This window comes from Pinus tabuliformis, chromosome 2_2, assembly GCF_031772625.1.
Source record: "Pinus tabuliformis cultivar Carrire ecotype Pingquan chromosome 2_2, CPIR1, whole genome shotgun sequence".
Classification (NCBI taxonomy): Eukaryota; Viridiplantae; Streptophyta; class Pinopsida; order Pinales; family Pinaceae; genus Pinus; species Pinus tabuliformis.
This window is the reverse complement of record NC_142300.1, coordinates 111,576,428-111,595,689: the sequence shown is the minus strand read 5'-3', so window position 1 is coordinate 111,595,689 and position 19,262 is coordinate 111,576,428. Positions and strand designations below refer to the sequence as shown.

Genomic DNA, 19,262 nt, shown 5'->3' with positions numbered 1-19,262 from the left:
CGAACTACACCTACAACATTCAAATTCTTGCCCCCCAAAACGTCCTAATTCGCATGGCAGAAAGTTATAGCATAAGTTTGCATGGCATAAAGGGGCCATGCATCTCTATTGAGATCCCATGTATGTAACTAATCTAGAGCTTAGGATAAAATTAAACATGGATTAGAAAATACTAATTAAACAAGGTTAAGGACTTAGACTTTTCAATAAGATAAGTTTTTTTTTTGTTTACCCCCTCAAGCTCCATAAATCCCCTTTTTTTCTCCTTGTGTGGAGTCATAGCCTCCCATACTTTGTCCTCCTATGGAGCCTATGATGCATTTTTTTTAGTATCATTCAATGTACAATCTTAGATACCAAGTTGTTTAGCTTTTGGCCATTCATCATATAGATACACAAGGGAATCAAAGGAGTAATATACTAACCCTAGAATGTTCATGGAATTCTCCAAGAACTCTAGTGCTCCAAGATATAGAGAGAAAATACTAAATAAGAGTACAAGGAGAAAGAGAGAGAGATTAGTTTGCTATAGTCGTCACATCTTTAACATAATTTGATGAAAGATGAATAGACACGACACTTTTCTTCCTCTATTTATATGGGGGATAAGGGAGGACAACAATGTAAAGTCAACCCAGTCCACTATAAATAGCCTACTCTATACAAGAAGGCACACACATGTAATGCAACAAAGAGGTGGACTGCCACTATGACCTCAACACTCCATCTTTTGCTCTTTAGTGGAATTTCACCACATGGGAGGCTTCCTAGTTTTCACCTGAAAGATATTGTAAGTCAATTGGCTCAAGGTGATATATGTGAAAGGCTAATCAAGGTACTCCTTTAATGAACTAAGGCACATTTTTCCATGTAAAAGGAACAACATACCATAAATAAATCCTTAAAAGGATACTTGATACCTAGGGTTTCAAGGTGTAGCTCAACTGAAGAGTATCTAGGCATGCAAGCATGAAGAAAATGTTTGGTTAATGATAAAATCAACAAAAGGTGATGTAAAACCTTCATATAAACTTTAAGTTGAAGCCTTCTATAAGATTAGGGTTTATTAGGGCACAGATTGTCAACGATTGATGATGTTAGCCCTATTTAGGCATATTTTACCACGGAAAAAGCTAGATTTGAGTGTATGAAGTCAATCAAGTTAAAAATAGGCCTAAATAGATCCAATGATTTCCTTCAAGAAACCCTATTTGAATTCAGCCCCTGCCCTAGTTTTAGTGGCTTGCCTTAAAGGGGTTAGGAAAAATAGAAAAAGAAGATAAAAATCCAATGAATTTGATCACCACAATGATCCCCAGTGCCTTTCTCTACTTGTGTGATGGATTCTTTTTGGGAAAACCCTAGTTTTCACTTGCAACCCTAACTATCTTTTTATGAGGGGAGAAATTTGTTGAATGGTGTTGGCATTGATGCCAACCTCTGTTCTAGAACGCTCTTAATATTTCACTGGATTGCATCAGTTGGAAGCTTCATTGAATAGGAAGTCGCAGAAGATAGCTCGCTCTCACATTGTACCCCGTGTTTGATGAAGTTTTTGGCTAAGGAAATTAGTGAAGTGGCATATAAGGCTATCAGAAGATGTTTCTCCTCGTCATTCCAATTCCAACAATATATGGCATGCCTCGTGGTTCATATCAGTTAGGAAGATATGCTCAGTCAAATATTGAAGCCCTCTTCTTGTGGTCAAAGTCCCTATAATGAGATGATGTGGTAGCTTATTAGTGGCTAGAAAATTGATCAAATCTTGAGGCTAAGAAGGACTTTCCTTAAATGATTAAGTTAATTTATTTTATGATTAAAACATTTTGTGGTTATATTGATTATGGGATTCAAAAATTAAAATTAAAATAGCTCTCTCCAAAGTCAAGTCGGCCTCAAAAGGGATTAAAATTTTTGGCTCCAAAATTATTAAATTTGAAATTCAGATTGTTTTGGAGGGTCAGCTTAAATGTTTTGCTGGGCTTGTCGACTCCTAAAAGGCTCCACGACAAGCATATATACATATATCTCGTCTGCCCTAAAATGTACATCATGGAATGCATATCTTTCTGAACTGTTGCGACCTTGGAGCAGTCAAGTATATCTCATATATAGTCGAAATTTGGGTTTGATTCCTTTTTTTTTGGGTGTTGGTGGTTCACAGGGTTTTTGTGTTTCTTCTGTGGATATTTGACCCCATGTGATAGGGAAACTCTGGCTAACTAGGGACAGATTCTCGAAGCAATTTATGTGCACTCCGTGAAGACCATTCAAACTTATTAAAGCAAGTTTTTATGTTATACTCGCACGGGCTTTGAGGTCTAATTTTGTCCTTCAACAAAGTGGATCTCTGTGGTGCAGCCTCTTTCTTAGTCTGATATTCAACCTACTTGAATGAAGCAATGATGTTCATTCTAAAGGAGTATGAGGACTAAATTTGCTAAGGTAACTCTCATTGGTTGAAGGCAGATCTGTGAAGCATTTTGTTAGATTTTCTAAGGCCGATTTTTCTAGCAATATCTGCAACCCTTCTGTGGCATGTTTGCGACCTTTATGAGGATGATCTGAGGGTTTTTCAATTCAGCTTTCTTGTTCGAGTTAACTAAGCTCTACATGCTTATTATTTAAGATCACATGGTTGAGACCCATTCAAGAGCTGGAGTAGTACGTCTTACGCCAATTTTTCTAAACCCATTCAAGACTATGCCAATGCATCTTGCAAACTAGATTTCAGAGCTGTTTTGAAACTTTTTTTTTGACAAGTAAATCATGGGCAAATTGTGGTGCATTTTTGATCTGTCACTGTAATCCTTTTAGGACAGTTTATTTGAGTTCAAATTCGAGTTTCTTGATACATGTGTTGTGGAGTTTCTGAAGCATTTTTATTACTGATACAAATCTTTGTAAACCTCTGATTGATGGTGTGGAAGGGCTGGAGAAATAAGGGAGATTGAGGAGGAATTTTGTAAGAGAGTTTGCAGGCATTTTGCGGGGAATTCCAGGAGCATTCAACAGCTAATTCCCAACAGTGCGTATAGGAAGGAGGACTGGAGAATTCACACTTTTTGTGGGTTTTCAGAAGAGCAAGAGTGGAGGCAAACCCTTTCAGGGTTTTGCTGGTCTGAGTGAGAGTGCAACAATTGCAGTTTCAAATTTTTTTGAGCGTTTTGGAGGCCAGAAATTCCATTTCTCATCCAGTTGCAACAACAGTAAAATTCTGGGTCAATGCAGATCATGGATTGAAGCCTAGTGAGCAATTGGGCAGCATGAATTTCACCTAGGTTTGGCTTTGCTTACTGTATCAAGCCCGGGTTCATCTAATCCTATCTATTGTACTCCATTTCCATTAATATTATAAAATGGTTCAACATTTTGGTGCTAATTTCTGGTGTAGCTGATAATTTTGTTGTGTGTTGATTTTTGGTTGCATGTTCATTGTTTTGCTTCTATTATCACTTAATATTTCCACTAGGAATATTGCACTAGGACTCACCTAAGACCTGACCATCAAGCCCCACTCTAGCTTTGGTGCATAGCTTAGGAGAAAAACTCTTACCAATTATAAATGTTTAAAAACACAGATAATTGGCGGAGGAAAAAAAACTCCTTAGAGTGAAACTCTGGTAAAAATAATAGGCTTACCTAGATGTTTTACATGGCTTTATAAACAAACTAGAATAATTTTTACATCAAGGCCCACAGGGCAGCAAAATTTAGATTGCATATGATTCCATGAAAACCAGAAGCTATAATGATGATGAAATTTGATTTTTTTTTGATTGCTTTGCATTGTACTCTGCTCAAGGGGTGGTTGACACAAGAGTGGTCAACATGGTCCATTTGAAATTTAAATGGATATAAGCTAGATTATTCTCTTTCAAGAATCTTGATTTCTATGCGGATCTGAAGCAAGCACTCTTTTGCAATCCTCTGGTAGTGGTTCTGGGTTTTATGGTTTTATTTTGACTATGGTTTGGCAAGGGCTTTCGTTGGGCAATATACTTCCTAAGGTGAATCTGCATTGTATTAAAGGTCATTTTTTGTGGGCTAATCAGAGTTTATTTTGTGGCTCTTCGCACCTTTTCTGAGGCCAACTATGGACAATACGTATTGCTAAGTCAACTAGCAAAGCATTGTGATGTGTCTAGCTATGTGTATTTTGACAGAACAAAGGTTTGACAATCATTGAATTAATGACGTATGGTTAGTGTGCAATATGCTTGAAATCGCATTTGGCACTTGACTTGACCAATTAGAGTTTTTGGACGAGTGTGATTTAGTCTGTGCGCTTCTGTAGCCAGAGTTTGAAGCATTCAAACTATGGATCAAGTGCTTGTGCGATGAACACATTCGTGCTCTAGTTGAGATATCGTAAGTTATGAGAAACAATGATGCATGTGGCTAGTGTGCTTTTTGGCAGGTCATTTCACTGCTCTGCGTTGGGCAATCAAATGCTATGCCGTAGGCTGCACACACACTGTTCAATTGAGCGATTAACACAGTGCAAAGATCTAACCTAGAAGGGAGCTTTGTCAAAGATCTGCATAGTGAATTATCTTCCACATTCTAGCATCTCATTTGGACCATCTTAACCCTACATAGTGAACAAAATATTGGCATATCTTTTGCTTGAAGGAAGAACAATACTTGTTTATAAGCTCTGTGGGTTTCGACTCATAGCTATAATGAAATCTCTGGTGGACAACCATGATCCTTATGGTGGTCGATTAGTTCTTAGTGCTCACATGGACACATCTTTTCAGTGATTGGTCACTATAGAAACCAATTGTGGAACATTGGTTTGACTTATGTAATAACATTGATCTAATCTGAGCGCATGGAATGACAGGGCTTTGCTGTTGGGTATGCAACGCATGAAGTATGATTCAAAGCACATAATTTTTTTTAATTGAGTGCATTAATGACTGTATGCAAGGGAAAATACGTGGAGGTATGTTTCGTGGGAGATTTGTTGTAATGTTCCAAATGGAAACTTTACAACAATATTAAGCAAAATACACATGCATCATAGAAAAATTCAGACAACAATTAAACACCCATAAAATTGGACAAGAATTGCCCCAAGCTGAGCCATTTTATTATCAACAGGAGAGTACAATGCATGGAATGTGTGCACCTGGGCTTGCCAAAGCAAGCCAGATAGTCCCAGGTGAGAAAAGTGTTGCCCAAATGCAAAGGAAAGACTTCTCCTAAATGTACTGCGAGGACCCTGGAATTTCTACAAATGCTAGTTGGAAGAAACCCCTGTTTGAGCGTCCAAAGGTGCTCAGAAAATTTTGCCAAATTAATCTTGGTCTCTCCACCACAAACCCAGAAAAACCTAGGAAGGGTTTGGGCAAATTTTATTAACCACCCGGAACCCAAAATTTAAGCTAACTCCTCCTAATTGGCTGCCAAATAATTATGTTGCTTTGGGGCACTAAAACTCCTCCAAAATTCCTGCAAAATTAGGCACAGATTACTTGACCCTTCACTGACAAAACCCATAAATGTTTTGGGCTAATTCCGACCTCACAAAATTACCCAAAATTGGTGTTGCTCCCTCCTCCACTGGTTTTGTGTCCCCCCTGAAGAGTGATTGCTGATTTACCCTTGTTTCCTCCCTCCAAATGGCTGGGAAAATTCAGAAATGCTTCCTTGGAAATTTAGGCCCAAAACCCCATGCTCCACTAGCTCCTCCTTATTGCAAATCTGACCCACAAATTATGCCTAGAAAACTACTGCGCAGGCCCTAGAGGATGAATTTGGGTTCTCTCTGTAGCTGTAGACTCCACCTCTGCAAATTACCACAAATTCTCATCCACCCTCGAGATTTTCTCCTAATTTCTCCAGCTGAAACTCCCTTGGAAACTCCTCAAATCAATGGTATGAACTTCTGGCCTTGCGTCCTCCTGGAGATTCTAATTGGCTGAGTTATGGTTGGAAATGATCCACAAACTCCAACTATCTCCTGTCCAATAAACTCTAAAATTCTCTCCTAGGGTGGCACTCTAAGTCCACTGAAGAAAGAGCTGAGATTTCTGCTCGGAAATCTCCTTGTGCTAAGCAAAACTGGTAGTCTTGGCTAAGCAACTCAAGAGTACTCTAAATCAGAAATTGAATTTGGAAAAAAGCCCCCAAAATAATGTCTTTTCCTTCTATTTATCTTTGCTAGCCCCTTTCTCTCCTTGTGGGCCCCACCATTTTGACCTCCTTCTCCCTAGCTCGATTTTCCTAAGGGGTTCAAATTCTCTGTTTTGGGTGGTCGCACATCCCACTACCAATTTTATTTTTCTTGTTCTCTAATGTTGGTGGCCTCCATCTCTCCAAAAATTAAGTGGGGACTCCCTCCACCCACTTTTCCTAAGTTTACATGCCAAAATATTTCCCAACACCCAATTGCAAAAATGGAAATTCTTCTTAGCAAAATTAATTTAATTGGGGACATTACATCTATATGTCATTAGAGGTGAAAGCATGGTCAATACATGTACACTGCCAATGAATTAAATTTGGTGTGAAATCGATTTACTAAAACCTATTGTAGAGAGGAGTTTGTAGACTTTTGATACATATCGATGACCTTGAGTCTTCATTGACAGTGGTCCTTGGCTTACATTAAACTGTCATGAAAGTTTTGCAACATTTAATGGTTGATCTTATATGATGCACTTCTGATATAGGAAGACTTGTCTTGACTAGTTGTAACATAGTGAATACTCATGTGGTCAGAGGCTTTCTATCTCAGAGCTTTTTGACACCTAAATATCTGAGGATGGTACTCTAAATTTGCTACTGCTTGTCATTAACATTTTTTGGTAGAGATAGGCTTGATAGAATGAGTAGTTAATGAATGCTAGTGTTTGCCAACTAGGGTTTGAGCCAATTAATTGAATGCAGGGATCTAAGACTATTATTGGAATGGTTGATGCTAGAATGCTAGACTTATAGTGTATCTTTGGATGTTGGTTATCATCAATGTCTTCATGCTGTTGGATGCCAGGATTTTTCAGTTCTTGCTTGATCTAGGATTACGTGGCCAGATGTTTGATGGTGTGTTAATGTTTGATTTTAGACTTTTGTGATCCATACTGACTTTGATAATGTCTTTTGGATTAATCACATCATAAGTTGACCACTAATTATGTGATTAATCCGAAAGACATTATCAAAATCAGTGTGTTAATGTGTTGTTAAGAAGTTGTTGAAATGATTGATGTAGTACTGATTAGTGTATTGTTAAGATGTTGTTAGGGATTTCTGTATGTTGGGATGATTGCTTGATGAGCCATCTATTACTTGTGAAAATTCCTTGAAATTGCAACAATTGGAAATTTATTCTCCTAACTGATTAACTATGCAGTTTATTTGTTATGAAAAATAACAAATAAATCACACTGCAAATCTCCACAATATTTACGCTGCGGAAAATAAACTGGAAATGAGAAAATATATGCACTCATAAAAAATGACACCAATATTTTTGGACAAAAGTCCTTGGAAAACCCCAACTGGGAAAACTGGTGCAATAGATGAGGGCTTATTTTATTGTCTTCAACAAGGAATGTGACTACAATATCTAGATTCCAAAATACTGGCAATCCTCCGACTATAATATCTCTACCGTTTATTAGCAAGATCCATGCCAAAACTAGCTTCCTTAGCTACCCACTAAAGCTCGCCCTCCTAGCCCTGCGCAAAAGACACTCCGAGATAAACAATTGTTGATGAAATGAGCTGTTGCCTCTTGGAAAATTACTCTAGCCACCTCTGGAAATTATTCATGGCAATCTGGGGCCCAATCTCCCTAATTGAACTGCTCTTCTTGCCCCCTTGCGCAATCTTCTTTGGTCTCTACACAGTTGTTGGAATTGCTGAGAAACTGTAGAGAATTTCCTCCGAAAGTACCCTCCCACGATCCTTCTGCTGATCCTCAAGTTGACTCTGCCTCCTGAGCTTTCTTGTTGAGTTGAATCACTGCTCCTCTTGGAAATTGAACTCTCTCTGGAGTTTTTGCGTTTTCCTCTTGTGCTCAACGGTTTTCTCTTCATCCCCATCGACCTGGTCTTATAATCTCTCATTGACTCACCGACAACCATGATTAAATCCTCATCAACGACTAAGATCATCTCAAACTAATTCTGTGTGAGTTTCTAGAGCTTTCTCACCTTTTCTTGATTAATTCCTATTAACCGATTTTCTTTAAGATATACTTAGGAAAAATTTAAATGATGGCTAATTAATTTAATTAAGGAGTTTTACAAGCTTGTCTCGCGAAACCTTTTCAGGGTTTTGAAGATCTCATGTTCCTTAGTCTCTTAGACACAAATCGAGACTAGAACACCTGTCCAATGCTACAAAAATTAACACCGCTTGGGTTTTATAGTGGAAAATATTGTATGGTTTGACAATAGATTCTGAGCAGAGGTTATATTATCCATAAGCCAGGATTTGACATTGCATTTAGGGTTTGTCAGTGGTGTATGATGCTACCATATATATATTGAGATAGGGTTATTGGCATAATTATTTATGTAGGGATTGGCAAAGAGAGAGTATGTTGCAAAGCTAGGGTTTGATCACTTAAGCAAGGAAAGTTGATATTGCTTGATCAGTGTTAAGGTCTCATGTTGTTGCCAGGATGCTTCGAATATATTGCTAAGCAGAAGTTGTCCAACTAGGGCTTGTATGCAGCAGAGGACATTTGTTGGTGCCATGCATAGGCATGTGAATATATTGCAAAAGTTTGAATACTTAAGGTGTTGATGTCTATGCTGCAACTAGGGTTTGAGCAAAGTTTGTTCTACAAGTTGAGATGATGACTAGTTAGGGCTTGGACAGAGGCAAAATTGTTTATGACAATTGATATTGACAGCTAGGGTTTTATTGTTTGAACAAAAGAAATTGTTGTTGCTACTGACAATTTAGTGCTAGTGTTACGGATTGACATAAGCCAACATATTATTTTATTCATTTTATTGAGCACAGGTGGATCTAGTTTGAGAATTGTTAAACGTGGTCCACTGTGGTAAATTGAAGGTTGGAGCCTTTAGGGCAAGTGGTAGCTTGCTGAGCAGGGTGGCAGGGCAGTGGAAGGCAAGAGAGTGGTTGGAGCTTGAGAACACTTCAGGGTTAGGGTGGTTCTAGGGCAACGTGTGTAGGGTGTTGCAACATTCGTCCAGTTGAAATTGGAAAATTAGGGAGTCAGAGCTTCCTTCAGGTTGGAGCTTGTGAATTAGGACGTTGGAGCATCCTTCCAGTTGCAGTTGGTAAGCAGGGTGTTGGAGCATCCTTTAGGTTGGAGCCTGCAAACCAGGGGGTTAGAGCCTCTTTCAGTTGTTGCTGAAAACTTGGAAGTTGGAGCTTCCTATTGATGTAAATTTATTGAAGACAAATATTAAGAAGCGTTCAGTGGTTTTTCTCCTAGAAGAGTTTGCACCTAAAAATCTCTAGTGTCTACTATCCTTGATTCTGTGCATTGTTGAATGGTGTTGATTTATGTCATAATCTCATGAGAATGTAAATTAATGCTTTGTAAAGTAAAAATTAACTACTTGAAGAGAAACATTGATTCACCCCCATCTTAGTGTTTCAAGAGAAAGATAGTTAGGAGACCTTAATGAAAAGAAACTTCAATGAAGAAATCCATTGGGTACAGTCAATGAAAGATGAGGAAATTGCCTATTTAAGAAATCAAAATCAAACCTTGATTCCAAAGTCAAACGATTTAAAGGACATGAAATATCAATTATAAAAGTGAAAGCAGAAGCCGTCGCTAATGAAACTTCTTTCAACCCAATTGAATCAGGAATCTTGTTAGAAGTCAAAAAGCAAACTATGGAGAAAGATGCCTTTACAAATTCAATCTATTTTAAAAATCAGATTATCACGGTTCATGAAATTTTATCTATTGATGGGTGAACTGTTGTTTTTGATGAAGATATTAATACTCAACTTAATATGAATTAGGAATGTCCTAAAGTTGAGATCAAGAAAAAGACAAGTCACAGGTCTAGAAAGATCACAATTCAAAATATTAAATTTCAGATATGTTAGGAACAATTAGAAGAAACTTCACCAACCCTAGAAGATATGCTGATAGGGGCTAGGAAAATGTTTTTAAATTTCTGCCAAACATAGTCAGAGTTTAATGCCATGAGAAATGCCGAATGACTATGTATTAAAAGTTAAAACATCTCAAGGTCATGGAAACACGGAAAACTTCTATCCTTATCTTTTGAACCTGCATTTCTTATGTCTGGTGTCAGCAGTTTCCTGGAAATGCCGATATAAATTGTGATTTATACTATTAAATTTGTTATTTTGTATAATGATTTTTCTCTGTAGGCAGTTTTTATGCTCAATTTTTTCACTAGCCGCTTAACAGGAATATTACGTACAGATTGTAAAGGAAGCAGTCATGTTTCAGATGAACTTGGGAATTTTGGTTCTTCATCTTCATGTGTTTGTCTTTCACAACCAGAAACTTTTTTTACAATCTGTAGGTAATGGTTTTGCTATGTGTGAAGCATACAATTTTCAAACTTCCATTTCAGTTGAGGCTTTAGTCTATGGTTTGCTAAGAAAATGGGGTACCAATTCGTAAGCTTTTATAAGGCTTCAATAAGTGAGCACTACAGCTGTTGAATGAGTAATTTAATGTATTTTTTTCTCTGCAGCAAAGTTGGTGACATGGAGAGAGCTGAGGCATTAGTTAGGGAACTGGAGGAAGATGGACTTGAGGTGCCATTGGACTTGTATCATACAATGATGGATGGCTATACCACTGCACGGGATGAATTAAAATGCCTCACAGTATTTCAGAGACTAAAGGTATGGGGATCAGTTCAAAGAAAAGGAATCAGAAGATGCAAAAGTTGTGTTGGTGGATGCTCATCATTCTTATGCATGTCATCTAAATTCCATGATTTTAATTTTAACCCATTTTACAGATGCCAAAGTAATAAGAGAGAGAATTTATTCCTATATCTGTGCAGCATAATTTAAGTCACAGGGTTTGTCGAACTTGAACCTTAAGGTTTGTAGTTTGATGAACCTTAAAAAAAGTTTTAAGTTTGGCGCAAGTTTTTCTAAGGTTCGATTTTCTCTGTTTGCTTCAACCTCGGGTCCCCATTGAACTGTCAAGTTTTCCTTTTGAGACCTGTCCTGCGTAGGGGTTCGGTTTCCCTTGTTCACTTCAACATTGTCAGGCCAGGGTAACTCCAGAATAAGTGAGCGGAAGCAAGCACTGATATATTATTCATTAGCTAACTATTATTTATATACATACATATGACGGATCAGTTCATCTTCTTGATGATTGTCCAGTTCACCCCTCCGTTTCGGATTAAGTGTCAACATTCCCCCCCTTAATCTGAAGGGATGTTGGTGAGTCCAAGCATCGTTCTGAATCTTTCAAGCTTTTCTCTTCCAAGCGCTTTGGTGAAGATGTCTGCAATTTGCTCGTTTGTGGAACAATGACGGAGATGGATTGTTTTGGCCTCAACATGATGTCGGATCAGATGATATTTAGTATTGATGTGCTTAGTACGATCATGGAACTTTGGGTTCTTGGCCAACTTTATTGCAGAGGTGTTATCAATCATGAGTGGAGTTGATTGTATTTGTTTTACCTGCAAGTCTTCAAGAATTTTCCTGAGCCACACAATTTCTTTCATTGCTTCAGCTGCTGCCACATATTCTGCTTCTGTTGTGGAATCTGCTGGTACTGATTGTTTGCGTGATCTCCAGGAGACAGCTCCTGATCCAAGACTCATAGCATATCCTGAAGTAGATACCCCAGTTTCTTTGTCTCCATCGAAGTCTGAATCAGAGTATCCAATCAAGTTGAAGTCGTCCACCTGTGTATACTTGATTCCAAGGTCTTGAGTTCCCTTCAAGTACCTTAGAACTCTTTTTGCAGCAGACCAATGTCCCTCAAAAGGCTTTTGCATAAACCTGGAGAGGATTCCAACAACAAATGAAATGTCTGGTCTGGTAGTAGTGAGGTAGATGAGACTTCCTACAAGCTGTCTATACTTTGTTGCATCCTCAAATTCCTTTCCTTCAATAGATGTGAGCTTCAAGTTTTGTTCCATTGGAGTAGAAAGAGGATTGCACTCTGTCATGCCAAATCTGTTTAACAAATCTCCAATGTATTTCTTTTGAGAAAGAAATATGGACTTTGGATGTTGGGTTACCTCAATGCCAAGATAGTAATGAACATAGCCCAAATCAGTCATTTCAAAATTTTTTCCTAATTCTTTCTTTATGGATGCAATATAGCTTTCATTGTTCCCTGTCTTTAAAAGATCATCTACATATACCACAAGATATACAACTGTTTTTCCAACTTTCTTGACAAATAAAGTTGCATCATCAAGATCAAAATGATTGAAGTTGAGTTTCAGAAGATGCTCAGTCAGTTTTTCATACCAGGCTCGTGGTGCTTGTTTGAGGCCATACAAGGACTTCACAAGTTTGCATACTTTATGTTCATGTCCTTTCACAGCAAATCCTTCAGGCTGGGACATAAAAACATTCTCTTTTAGATCTCCATTCAAGAATGCAGTTTTTACATCCATTTGATGGACTTTCCAACCGTTCTGAGCAGCTAGTGCAAAGAGTGTCCGGATGGTGGCCCATTTTGCTGTGGGGGAAAAAGTTTCCTCATAATCGACCCCTTCCTTCTGTGCAAAACCTTTCGCCACAAGCCTAGCTTTGTGCTTGTCAAGTGAGCCATCAGCTTTGTACTTGTTCTTGTAGACCCACTTGCAGCCAATGGTTTGGTTCCAAATGGAGGATCAACCAGCTTCCAAGTGCCATTCTTTATGAGGGCATCATACTCCTTCTGCATCGCTTCTTTCCATTCATCATGAGAAGCAGCTTCTTTGAAGGAAGTTGGTTCAAAATCTGTAGACAAGTTCAATTCACAATCATAAGTAACATCCATATCAACAGGTGAATTAGAGTTATCTACATCACCTCCATCTTGTCGGTTTGTATTTCTGGTTCCTGTTTTTCCAATTTCATTAGGATGAACACTTTCAAGTGTCTTTGTCAGCCACTTTGGGGGACCTTTCTGAGATGGTCCAGGCTGCTCTGTTGATTGAGTTGGGTCTGAATCAAGATTGAGTCTCCCAATTCTATCAATTACATCACTTAAAGCATCATCCGTTGTTGGAGTGTCATGTAGGGGAGATTGTTCTTTAGAAGAAGATTCCACATGTTGATCTAGTATAGGAATTCCCCCTTCAAGATGTGGAATCTGATTATCAAACTCTTGAAATGATTTTGGTTTTGTGAATCTATCCAAGCGATCAAGTTGCCGCTCAACAACACTGTCAGATTTGGATGATTCGAGAAAAATGACATCTCTAGATAAAACAAACTTTTTATTTACTTCATCATAGAGGCGGTATGATTTAGATGTGTTTGAATACCCCAGGAAGATATACTTACGACTTCTAGCACCAAGTTTGTTTCTATGTACCTTTGGTATTAAAGCATAACAGGTGGAACCAAAGATCCTGAGATGTTTTACCGAAGGAACATGTCCATACCACAATTCATAAGGAGTTTTGTTTCTTATAGCACTAGATGGACATCTATTCTTTATATATGCAGCACATAGAACAACATCAGCCCAAAACATTGTCTTTACATTTTTGAAGAAAAGCATGGATCGTACCATATTCAAAATTGTTCTGTTCATTCTTTCAGCTACACCATTCTGTTGAGGATTAGAAGGCACAGTTGTTTGATGTTTGATCCCATGTTGGCGAAGATAGTTTTCAAATTCATTTGATGTATATTCTTTTCCATTATCAGTGCGAATAGACCCAATATGAGATTGTGCATCATTTTCAATCCACTTATGAAAATTCTTGAATGTTTGAAAAGCATCAGATTTGTTCTTCAATAAATAAACCCAACACATTCTGGTGTAATCATCAATAAATTTCATGATATATTTATTTCCATTTGCAGAAGGAACAGGCATTGGACCACATAAATCTGAATGAATGAGTTCAAGCTTCCTATGTGCTCTTGAATGTGAATCATGAAAAGACTGTTTGCTATGCTTTCCTAGAATGCAAGCATCACATTGCTTATGTTTTCTACGAATTGTAGGCAAACCAGCAACACCATTTTTCTTCAACAAGCGGAGACTATCATAGTTTAAATGTCCAAATCTAGCATGCCATAATAAACTTGATGGAAGTGTACCTTCTTCATGATGAGAAATATATGAGAAATATTGTGCATGAGCAGAAGTTCCTTGCAGTTTAAGAAGTCTTTCTTCTTCTATACCCATCATGACAAGTGAGTGGTCAGATGCCTTTCTTACCTCAAGCTTGCCATCAAACATATGAATGGAGTGACCTTGCTGGCGGATGTGGACCAGGGACAGCAAGTTTCTCTTGAGCTGTGGGAGATATAGAACATGGTCCAGAAGAAAGTCTGGAAGACCAGGCAGTTTAAGCCTGACTGTGCCAAGCCCTGATGGCTTGATTTTTGACTGATCTGCAAAGTATACTGCTCCATCAACATTGTCAGTGAAATCTTCAAAAAAATCTTTCCTATGAGTCATATGACAGGTTGCTCCTGAATCAAGCAACTAGTCATTTTTCGAAGAAGCAAGTGAAGCATTAAACAAATCTTCATTTACTCCAATGTTACATTGTGCCTCAATATAGTGAGCGGATTCAGGTGCTTTACCTTTGTCTGTGTCATCAGTTTTACCTTTCTGCTGATTTCTTCTCTGCTCAACTTTGTCCCATGGTAGCTTGCATGTAGAAGCATCATGTGATCCATTTCGTTTGCAGCGAATGCAATGCAGATCTGCCTTTTCTGCTTGAGGATGTCTGCCCCCCCTGCCTCTGAAGTATCTTCCTCTTCCTCTTCGTCCACCTCTTCCTCTTGTTACTTGTAGAATCTTGAGCAGGATGCTTTTCTTTATGAGCAAGGCAAACAGTCTCTTCAGAAGATTCAGGGACTGTTTTATTTCCAAAGACTTTCTCTCTTTCAGCAAACTTTTTCACAAGAGAGTCAAAGGTTATATCTTTAAGATTTCCATTTGCTTGTAAAGACTCAAGATAATTGGAGTAGGTAGGATAGAGTGCTTTGAGAAAGGCAATAAGAGAGATATCCAGCTCAACCTTAGTGGATTTAATATCATGCATTATAGACTTTATTTCAGATGCAAGAGCAAGAGGATCATTATTTTTCAGTTCAAGAGTGAAGAGTTTAATCATGAGCTGAACAACTTCAAGTGCAGAATGTGTATCATAGAGTTCTTTCAGCTTTTGTAAAGCTTCAAAGGCAGTGGAATAGGATGAAATATGACGACTTACTTCTTCATTTACAGATGCTGCGATCAATGCATAGGCTTTGCTGTTCTTGTTTTCCCAAATGGCAAGTTCTTTATCTGATGTAGGCTGCACAGGGTCTTTGTCTTCTTCTCCGACACACACTCCTTTCCACAACTCATTGTAGATGAGGGTGTGTTTTACCATCCGAGACCATTCTGAATAGTTCTCCTTGCCAGTGAGAACTATTCCTACCATAGAAATGATTGAATGCATTCTGTAAAAAAATATCTCTGCTAAAAAAACTTCTGTTGATAAAAGACTTCTGCTGAAAAAAAAATTCTTATGCCACAGCCTTATGCACTTTATTTTCTTCTAACGTTTGCATCAGCATTTCTTATATCACTGCAATATTACTATGTTTTGAATGTATTCACTTCAAAACGTATAAAGGATATATTACTTCAATATATATTACTTCAATATATATGAAGCAATACTACAAAACATTCTGGAAACACAACAATGCTTTGAATAATATAAACTGCGTATATCAATTCAACAAACTGCTTTGAATTCAACGAACTGCTCAACCACTATACAAAAAAAAAAACGCATCTCAAACTGCTTTGAATTCAACAAAACTGCTCAACCACTATACAAAAAAACGCATCTCCACCTTATACAAAAAAAATGCCATACAAAGTCAAAAAAACCAATTGCATAATACTGAAGTCCTAGCAGTCTTCGTAATACCCAGTGTTGCTGGCGACTTTTGAGGCTCTTGCGTTCTGCGAGTCTTTGATTGTCAGTAATGGAAAATGGCTCGAATAGGAGCAGTTCTTACAATAAAACGCAGTCATTCTTACAATAAAACGCAGTCATTCTTACACCATTCTTACAATAAAACGCAGTCACCATTCTTACAATAAAACGCAGTCATTCTTACACCATTCTTACAATAAAACTGCTGCTGAAGCAAGCTCTCTGAGACACAAGCGTATCAAGTAATGTCAAACAGGAAACTCTAGATTTCGTGCAGAGAAGAAGGTATCATCGATGATTGAGGTTGTGGGCATGGAAGGGTTCGAGAAGAACGATGTCCGTTACAGATTTGTGGTGGATGTTGCTGGAAGCAAGCTAGATAACTAGTGGAGCGCTCACAATAATCAAGGATTCGATGATATCACTTGAAACCCAAAGCAAAATGGCAGGAAATACATGAGCGATAATGGAAGATTGTTGATGAGATTTGGAAGAGAGAGACTCGGCGAACAGCCAAAAGATGAGAGTCAATGAACAGATACATTCAGGTATAACCGATACATTCAGGTATTGATGCGCAGAGAGGGGCAGCGCAGAGAGGGGCAGCGTATTCAGGCAAACGTTTATAAAAAACAATGCGCAGTCTCTGGCAGTCAGAGCGCAATACCGCCTTGAAAAACGCTTATAATGTAGTCAGGCCAGGCAGAGGCAGAGCCAGGGAATCAATGTCAGAGTAGCGCTCAGGACTGAGCAGCTCTCAGGACAACAGGAGTTACAACTATTTCTGGGACCTGTGCTCTGATACCATGTCAGGCCAGGGTAACTCCAGAATAAGTGAGCGGAAGCAAGAACTGATATATTATTCATTAGCTAACTATTATTTATATACATACATATGACGGATCAGTTCATCTTCTTGATGACTGTCCAGTTCACCCATCCGTTTCGGATTAGGTGTCAACAAACATCGGGCATCCATACAACTCTCAAATGTGCCCTTCGAAACCCATTCTTTGTATTTAATAACTATCATTGTAAAGATCCCGCAGCCCATAGGTTCGCTAACCTGGCAATTGCAAAAAATATTGGTCTTTACGGTTGTTCTTGTTTTCTGAAGCCCAAATGAAATATGGTCGAGAACCCACCTTTTCATAGAGTCTGTTCACAATCTGCCCACCTCCATCTGCTTGAACCCAAATGAGGTAGTGCATTAATCATTAAAACATATATGTTGTGAAGAACACAGAGTCAGCCGCTAAATGCAATTTTAGTAAGAAATAGTGTTCAATGTTATATATATTAATAATGACATATTATGATATTATATAGAAATTGTTTATATTATATATTAAAAATTCCATATTATATTATATTATATATTAGTTATTGCATCTATATTATATTATATACTGAAAAATTTGTGATATATGAACATAAGTCTATATATCATTTTATATAATGTAATCTTTGTAATTAATTTTTTTATATAATTCAATTTATTACTATATAATCTAATTTTATGACTTTTGTTATAAAAGTACGTGAATTATATCAACATAAATATTGGGCAATTTGATATATATATATATATATAATTATATATATATATATAATGACAAACCAAATCCAAACCTTATGAGAAAATTCAAATTTGAATCGAAACTAATCATTGTCGAACTTGAATTCGAACCCAAACTATGTGACATAGATCATAGTCATACAATTTTACCATTATTGTGATTTACTGCTTGAATTAGCAGCCTCGGCAAGTTCTGGTCAAGGTGCTAAGTAGTAAACACATAGGAGATGTACCCACTGTCACCAGAGCACAGTCTCCTCTCAGCTTAGGCCAACTGGAATCCCGATATCTAGATTGCTTCACCAACAAGTTAGTAGACCAGTGCCTATAAACCCTAGGTTATGATGAAGGTTAAGAATTAATTAAACATAAGTGATAAATATGATATATAAATGAGTAATGTAGAAAGTACAAACTGGTACTTGAGAAGGCGTCAAATACCTCAAATAGATACTACCTTTAATGTCACAAGCTGTTAAAGGTTCATACACCAAGTGAGATGGTTTCTCCTTGAATTCTCTTGTTTGCTTGACCTAAAACAGCCAAGCTTGTTGTTGTCCTATACTTCCTGCACATTTAAATTATGAAAATCTACAGAAAACATAAGTTTGGAGTGCCTTTCAAGCAACCTGAGAGTGTAGAAACATACTAGGATTAACTATTGACAGGTGTTAATGCTAAATCTATGAAATATGGGGGAAATAACAACCCAACAACAGATTTATGCAATAAAATACAAAGGCACAACAATTTGGAATAATAATTGCATAAATTGGAGGGCTAATACTGCAGGGTCAAGCCCAGATTTTCTCTCAATCAAAATATGACACTTTCCAATACTTTGGGAGAATGAGAATGCTTTTAAATAATATGAATTTGCAATTAAAACCAATCAAAAGTGAAACTAGGTTTGTATAGTTAGATCTCACCTTGTTTTCTTCCAATCTTAGGTCAGGGCTTCACAATTCTTTGTAGAAGATGGCTGTAATTTTATTCCAGATTCGTGAAGATCTTGAAAAATCCTCAACACATGATGTTAGAGCAAAAATAATCCAGAAACAGAGGATCCATTTCCTCTTGGGTCATTAGATGTTGCTAGAGAGGCACAAAAACCAAGACGTCCACCTTGGAATGAGACTATTTTTGGTATCTTTTATCTTTTGAATTTTTTGTATATTGTGCTTTTCTATTTTGATGGATTTTTCGATAATATAAGTAAATAAATGACAAGAACTCGAATTTTGTAGAAAAAAGTGGTTGGTTGTTGGATTAAGGGTTAGGTGCCTTATCTCCACTAGGGCAATTTGGGTCAAGATAAATGCCACTCTTAACTTAGATATCCAATGCTTGTGGCAAGTAGGTAGAACCCTAGAAGTTAATTTACCTCCTTGTATAATCGAGACAAGTTGTGAATTCAAGCCCTACTAGAAGGGATCCATCCAAGGGGAAAGCTTTCGGTCATTAGATCAACTATGGAATGGAACAAAATCTAAACCCTTGTTAATGAACCTCTAGGATATGGCCTAACAAGGAGAATTAATGCTTATCTCACACCAACAAGAGAAGTGGGAGAAACTACCCTAGATGTCTCTCTCCAAGTTATAAAG

The 19,262-nt window shown here is 37.6% G+C and overlaps 1 protein-coding gene across 4 annotated transcripts in view; it reads left to right on the top strand.

Moving 5' to 3' along the window:
• LOC149191613 (pentatricopeptide (PPR) repeat-containing protein) overlaps window positions 1-19,262 on the top strand; it is a 343,363-nt gene that overhangs the window by 115,379 nt on the left and 208,722 nt on the right. For all 4 annotated transcript variants that reach the window (XM_089404363.1, XM_089404360.1, XM_089404362.1 and 1 more), the window contains one exon: window positions 10,680-10,833. In XM_089404363.1, coding sequence (XP_089260489.1) covers window positions 10,680-10,833 — 154 coding nt within the window. The remainder of the gene's footprint in view (window positions 1-10,679; window positions 10,834-19,262) is intronic.